Source organism: Clupea harengus, chromosome 16, assembly GCF_900700415.2.
Source record: "Clupea harengus chromosome 16, Ch_v2.0.2, whole genome shotgun sequence".
NCBI lineage: Eukaryota > Metazoa > Chordata > Actinopteri > Clupeiformes > Clupeidae > Clupea > Clupea harengus.
The window spans coordinates 24739913-24747412 of NC_045167.1; the positions used below are offsets into that span (position 1 = coordinate 24739913).

At 48.1% G+C, this 7500-nt stretch overlaps 1 protein-coding gene across 1 annotated transcript in view; it reads left to right on the forward strand.

The window, feature by feature from the left end:
* Nucleotides 1-7500, forward strand: part of cfap54 (cilia and flagella associated protein 54) — a 55556-nt gene that overhangs the window by 21747 nt on the left and 26309 nt on the right. The window contains exons 14-18 of the mRNA XM_042710031.1: nt 139-336; nt 1083-1276; nt 4121-4256; nt 6274-6370; nt 6750-6905. Of these exons, the coding sequence (XP_042565965.1) occupies nt 139-336; nt 1083-1276; nt 4121-4256; nt 6274-6370; nt 6750-6905 (781 nt within the window). The remainder of the gene's footprint in view (nt 1-138; nt 337-1082; nt 1277-4120; nt 4257-6273; nt 6371-6749; nt 6906-7500) is intronic.

Here is a 7500-nt window from a genome sequence, read left to right on the forward strand (position 1 = left end):
TCGTCCCAAACGTCCTACAGGCCACGCATGGCCATTGCATCGTCTGTAGAGGCGCAGTGGGTCGTAACACACACAAACACACACACTCACACACACACACACACACTCACTCGGCCACTCCTTATATCTCTGTCCCAGGTGCTGGCCCATCGCGGCGGTCACTGGACCTCCCTGCAGACGGCCTGTGCGGTGCTGTGGAACCAGGCCTGCACCCTCCCCATGCTCCTGGTGCCCCCGCCTGCCGACTGCCTGGGGGTGGAGCAGGTCTACTCCAGCCTCACCCCGGTCCTCGCCGTGGCCTGCGAGCTGCTCATGGACATGATGGACAGGCTGAAGGTGAGGGCGGAGTTACTCTCAGAGCTGTGTGGGTGGAGTTACACTCAGAGCTGTGGGGGTGGAGTTACACTCAGGTGAGGGTGGAGTTACACTCAGGTGAGGGTGGAGTTACACTCAGAGCTGAGCAGGTAAGGGGTGGAGTTACACTCAGGTGAGGGTGGAGTTACACTCAGGTGAGGGTGGAGTTACACTCAGAGCTGAGCAGGTAAGGGGTGGAGTTACTCTCAGGTGAGGGTGGAGTTACACTCAGGTGAGGGTGGAGTTACACTCAGGTGGGGGTGGAGTTACTCTCAGAGCTGTGAGGGTGGAGTTACACTCAGAGGTGTGGGGGTGGAGTTACTCTCAGGTGAGGGTGGAGTTACACTCAGAGGTGTGGGGGTGGAGTTACTCTCAGAGCTGTGGGGGTGGAGTTACACTCAGGTGAGGGTGGAGTTACTCAGAGCTGTGCAGGTGAGGGTGGAGTTACACTCAGGTGTGGGTGGAGTTACTCTCAGAGCTGTGCAGGTGAGGGCGGAGTTACTCTCAGAGCTGTGCAGGTGAGGCTGGAGTTACACTCAGGTGAGGGTGTTCTGGCCGATTTGGCTGGGGAGGCTGGGAGCATAGAAACTAAAAGCTGCCTCTTCGTGTCTCTTGGTCCTGGCCTTTGGAAGTGTTAAGAGTTCAGTTTCAGAGGACCTCTGATCTACTGGGGTGTATCTTGAGAGCATGTCTGACTGTAACCCACCTGTACCTGCCTCCTCCGCCAGCTATGGAGGGTGTACGATGAAGAAGAGCAGGACCTGGGGGCCAGCCTTCACTTCAGCAGCACGCTGGACGACTGCACGCGCGTGGACCTGCGCTGGATCAAGACCATGGTGCTGCACACACTGGAGCTGCTCTACTACCAGGCCAAGTGGGAGACACTGGCACACCTCGCCCTCACATACAACTTCTACACCAGGTCAGCCTCGCTGGGAGACACAGATACCAGACAGATACAGACAGACAGACAGACAGATACAGACAGACAGATACAAACAGATACAGACAGACAGACAGACAGATACAGACAGATACAGACAGACAGACAGATACAGACAGACAGATACAGACAGATACAGACAGACAGACAGACAGATACAGACAGACAGATACAGAGAGACAGACAGACACAGAAACAGACAGACAGATACAAACAGACAGACAGATACAGACAGACAGATACAGACAGATACAGACAGACAGACAGATACAGACAGACAGATACAGAGAGACAGACAGACAGACAGACACAGAAACAGACAGACAGACAGATACAGACAGATACAAACAGACAGACAGATACAGACAGACAGATACAGACAGATACAGACAGACAGACAGATACAGACAGACAGACAGACAGACACAGAAACAGACAGACAGACAGATACAGACAGATACAAACAGACAGACAGATACAGACAGACAGACAGACAGACAGATACAGACAGACAGACAGACACAGACAGACAGACAGACAGACAGACAGATACAGAAAGACAGACAGATACAGAAAGACAGACAGACAGACAGACAGACAGACAGATACAGACAGACAGACAGACAGACAGACAGACAGATATACAGACTTACAGACAGATACAGACTTACAGACAGATACAGACAGACATAAAATCATCAGGGTTTTAAAAGAAAACGGGTAAAAACAATTAGGCGTTAAACAACAACAGTGTTACACCAATATAAAGTAAAAACATTGATAAGGAACTATTCAAATCAGAGAGCAAAGAGGGCCCAGCAGCAAAGAGAGTTACAGGTAAGAGTGGGTTACAAGGTAATAGGAATATATAAATACAAATAAATACAAGGTAATAGGAATATATAAATACAAATAAATACAAATAAATAAGATAAGTTAAACACTGAGCAGCTCGCCCTAGATATCTGGATGTAAATAAATAAATAAATACATACATATTTTTTTTTTAGATGTGCATGAATTGATCAGATCTTTCTCACTGTTTGTGCCAATGATGAATGAGACTGTGTTTCCCACATTGGGAGCGCTACACACTGATGAATGAGACTGTGTTTCCCACATAGGGAGCGCTACACACTGATGAATGAGACTGTGTTTCCCACATAGGGAGCGCTACACACTGATGAATGAGACTGTGTTTCCCACATTGGGAGCGCTACACACTGATGAATGAGACTGTGTTTCCCACATTGGGAGCGCTACACACTGATGAATGAGACTGTGTTTCCCACATTGGGAGCGCTACACACTGATGAATGAGACTGTGTTTCCCACATTGGGAGTGCTACACACTGATGAATGAGACTGTGTTTCCCACATTGGGAGTGCTACACACTGATGAATGAGACTGTGTTTCCCACATTGGGAGTGCTACACACTGATGAATGAGACTGTGTTTCCCACATTGGGAGCGCTACACACTGATGAATGAGACTGTGTTTCCCACATTGGGAGTGCTACACACTGATGAATGAGACTGTGTTTTCCACATAGGGAGCGCTACACACTGATGAATGAGACTGTGTTTCCCACATAGGGAGCGCTACACACTGATGAATGAGACTGTGTTTCCCACATTGGGAGTGCTACACACTGATGAATGAGACTGTGTTTCCCACATTGGGAGTGCTACACACTGATGAATGAGACTGTGTTTCCCACATTGGGAGCGCTACACACTGATGAATGAGACTGTGTTTCCCACATTGGGAGCAATACACACTGATGAATGAGACTGTGTTTCCCACATAGGGAGCGCTACACACAGATGAATGAGACTGTGTTTCCCACATTGGGAGCAATACACACTGATGAATGAGACTGTGTTTCCCACATTGGGAGCGCTACACACAGATGAATGAGACTGTGTTTCCCACATAGGGAGCGCTACACACAGATGAATGAGACTGTGTTTTCCATAGGGAGCGCTACACACTGATGAATGAGACTGTTTCCCACATTGGGAGCGCTACACACAGATGAATGAGACTGTGTTTCCCACATTGGGAGCGCTACACACAGATGAATGAGACTGTGTTTCCCACACACAGTTGGGAGCGCTACACACTGATGAATGAGACTGTGTTTCCCGCTACACACAGATGAATGAGACTGTGTTTTCCACATAGGGAGCGCTACACACTGATGAATGAGACTGTGTTTCCCACACACAGTTGGGAGCGCTACACACTGATGAATGAGACTGTGTTTCCCGCTACACACAGATGAATGAGACTGTGTTTTCCACATAGGGAGCGCTACACACTGATGAATGAGACTGTGTTTCCCACATAGGGAGCGCTACACACAGATGAATGAGACTGTGTTTCCCACATTGGGAGCGCTACACACTGATGAATGAGACTGTGTTTCCCACATTGGGAGCGCTACACACTGATGAATGAGACTGTGTTTCCCACACACAGTTGGGAGCGCTACACACTGATGAATGAGTGTGTTTCCCACATTGGGAGCAATACACACTGATGAATGAGACTGTGTTTTCCACATAGGGAGCGCTACACACTGATGAATGAGACTGTGTTTCCCTCATAGGGAGCAATACACACTGACGAATGAGACACACTGATGAATGAGAGACACTGATGAATGAGACTGTGTTTTCCATAGGGAGTGCTACACACTGATGAATGAGACTGTGTTTTCCATAGGGAGCGCTACACACTGATGAATGAGACTGTGTTTCCCACACACAGTTGGGAGCGCTACACACTGATGAATGAGACTGTGTTTTCCACATAGGGAGCGCTACACACAGATGGTCACCCCGCTGCTGGTCTACGCCCAGAGGAGGTTACAGGACAGGATCGCTCTCTTTGGGGGTCCGCCGTCACCCCAGCCTCATCACATCCAAACCACAGAGATCACCGGGGAGAGTGTAAGGACACATTGCCAGCCCCAACAGAAAGAGGCCCTGGTCTCATTAAAGCAACAGAAAGAGGCCCTAGTCTCATTAAAGCAATAGAAAGAGGCCTTCGTCTCATTAAAGCAACAGTAAGTGGCCCTGGTCTCATTAAAGCAACAGAAAGAGGCCTTAGTCTCATTAAAGCAACAGTAAGAGGCCCTAGTCTCATTAAAGCAACAGAAAGAGGCCTTAGTCTCATTAAAGCAACAGTAAGAGGCCCTGGTCTCATTAAAGCAACAGAGAGGCCCTAGTCTCATTAAAGCAACAGTAAGAGGCCCTAGTCTCATTAAAGCAACAGAAAGAGGCCCTAGTCTCATTAAAGCAACAGTAAGTGGCCCTGGTCTCATTAAAACAACAGAAAGAGGCCTTAGTCTCATTAAAGCAACAGTAAGAGGCCCTAGTCTCATTAAAGCAACAGAGAGGCCCTAGTCTCATTAAAGCAACAGAAAGGGGGAGCAGTGGCGCAAGCAGCAGCCCCGTACCATGGATGTGTCTGAATGCCCACGGGGACCTGGGTTCGAGTCCGACTCTCGGCCATTTCCCGATCCCACTCCCAATCTCTCTCCAGCTCGCTTCCTGTCTCTCTTCACTGTCCTATCCAATTAAAGGCAAAAAGGCCAACAAATTAAATAAATAAATAAATAAAAAACAGTAAGGAGTTTTGGCCTGAAGTTAGCGAGCTAACTGCCTAAAGGTCAAACAAAAACCTTAGAGATACCGATACAACCTTACAAATACCAACAACAGCACAGTTAGCACGGATGAAGCTAGCAACGATTCTAACCGCTGTCTTTGGACGCTAGAGTTGACGTTGTGCTGTGCAAGCCACAGCTACAGCTACAGTATCTGCTCCATTACGGTGCAAACCCATGACACCGTTATGAGCAACGCGATATTCTAATCCCATGCATTTCAACGGGAGCCAATCCATTGTGACGTAGACCACCGTTTTGGTCGACGCGACCGATAAAAGTGGGAAAATGTTGAATCCTATGCAAATGAGGAGCGATTTTTTCCCGGCAGCGGCCAATCAGATTGTTTGGTGTCGTCTCTGACAGTTTGAAAATGCTATTTCCACACGCTACAACACGGCCACTCAAAGCGATGGAAGCGTATCGCGTCGCTGTCATGGGTTTGCACCGTTAGTGCAGGGTTGCTTCAACAGGGAACATGTCCAGGAACAGGAACACTTGTCTTTGCCCCGCCCAGTGTATCAGATTATCACCCCGCCCAGTGTATCAGATTATCACCCCGCCCAGTTTATCAGATTATCACCCCGCCCAGTTTATCAGATTATCAACCTGCCCAGTTTATCACCCCGCCCAGATTATCAGATTATCACCCCGCCCAGTTTATCAGATTATCACCCCGCCCAGTTTATCAGATTATCAACCTGCCCAGTTTATCACCCCGCCCAGTGTATCAGATTATCACCCCGCCCAGTGTATCAGATAATCACCCCGCCCAGATTATCAGATTATCACCCCGGCCAGATTATCACCCCGCCCAGTTTATCAGATTATCACCCCGCCCAGATTATCAGATTATCACCCCGCCCAGTTTATCAGATTATCACCCCGCCCAGTGTATCAGATAATCACCCCGCCCAGATTATCAGATTATCACCCCGCCCAGATTATCACCCCGCCCAGTTTATCAGATTATCACCCCGCCCAGATTATCAGATTATCACCCCGCCCAGTTTATCAGATTATCACCCCGCCCAGTGTATCAGATTATCACCCCGCCCAGTTTATCAGATTATCACCCCGCCCAGTGTATCAGATTATCACCCCGCCCAGATTATCAGATTATCACCCCGCCCAGTTTATCAGATTATCACCCCGCCCAGTTTATCAGATTATCAACCTGCCCAGTTTATTAGATTATCTGGAAGTGCTTTCAGAGCTGTTTTCACTTGTATTTCTATATTACTATTGATTTCCATATGTAATTGAATATATATTTATATTCTATGTCATGTGTTCAGATCAATTGCAGGAACTATGTGGGCAAGCAGGTGACATGTGTTTGGAGGACCCGATTGCGCTTTAAGAGAACCTCAAAAGACACTTCTGAGATCCCTCGTAAGTGTGTGTGTGTGTGTATGTGTCTGTCTGTTTGTGTGTGTGTGTGTGTGTGTGTGTGTGTGTGTGTGTGTGTGTGTCTGTCTGTCTGTGTGTGTGTGTGTATGTGTGTGTGTGTATCCAAGATTCCCTTCTGCTGTTTCGTTCATTTGCTTTTGTTTACCATGACTTGCAAGTGCGGGATATCTTCACATTGTTTTTCCTAAGGAGCATTTCACAGCTGTTGGTCCTATTGATAAAGACATGTGTGTCTGTGTCTGTGTCTGTGTCTGTGTCTGTGTCTGTGTGTGTGTGTGTCTGTGTGTCTGTGTGTGTCTGTGTGTGTGTGTGTGTGTGTGTGTGTGTGTGCGCGTGTGTGTGTGTGTGTGTATATACTCAGAGATGAAGAGGGCGATGGCTCTGGTTAGTGTCCCTCTGGATGTGGAGGACACTCTGTGCTGTTTCCGAGACTCCCTGGAGAGAGGCAGCCACACCCTGCTGGCCTTCCAGCACAGCCACACACTGCTCATGCTGCTGCTGGCCCACACCCAGCCCTGTGAGGACCACCCCGGCCACCAGGGGGCGCAACACACTAACAACACCAGCCACCAGGGGGCACAACACACTAACAACACCAGCCCAACTACAGAAGCACAACACACTAACAACACCAGCCCAACTACAGAAGCACAACACACTAACAACACCAGGGGTACGTTCGTCGTAGGATTGAAGCTAAGTTAATCAATTGGCCTTTTAGCCCGTTAAGATTAGCGAGCTGATTGGGAACAGCAAATATCGGTTCGTTAACGGCTGACCCGCATCCTAATCATGTGGTTAATTTCAAGCAGGCTAAAGTTATCATGGCATTTGCGCGTGCATGTCCTACTTCAAAAGGCAGGAAAGGTCGATCACCAAAACCATGATTTTCTAACGGTATAATGGTTCTAAACTCAAAGAAAAGGGCTCTTTTTTTCTCCGCTGGCGAGTAGGAGATGAACATGAACGCTTATGAAGAATACAAGACCATAATCATGGCAAAATTCAACACCACCACCGCTGTGAGAGCAAGGTGTGTTGGGATGTTTATAGCGTGATATCTATGTATGAATACCTGACGGCAAGTGTCAGCTGCTACAGAGGTTACCTCT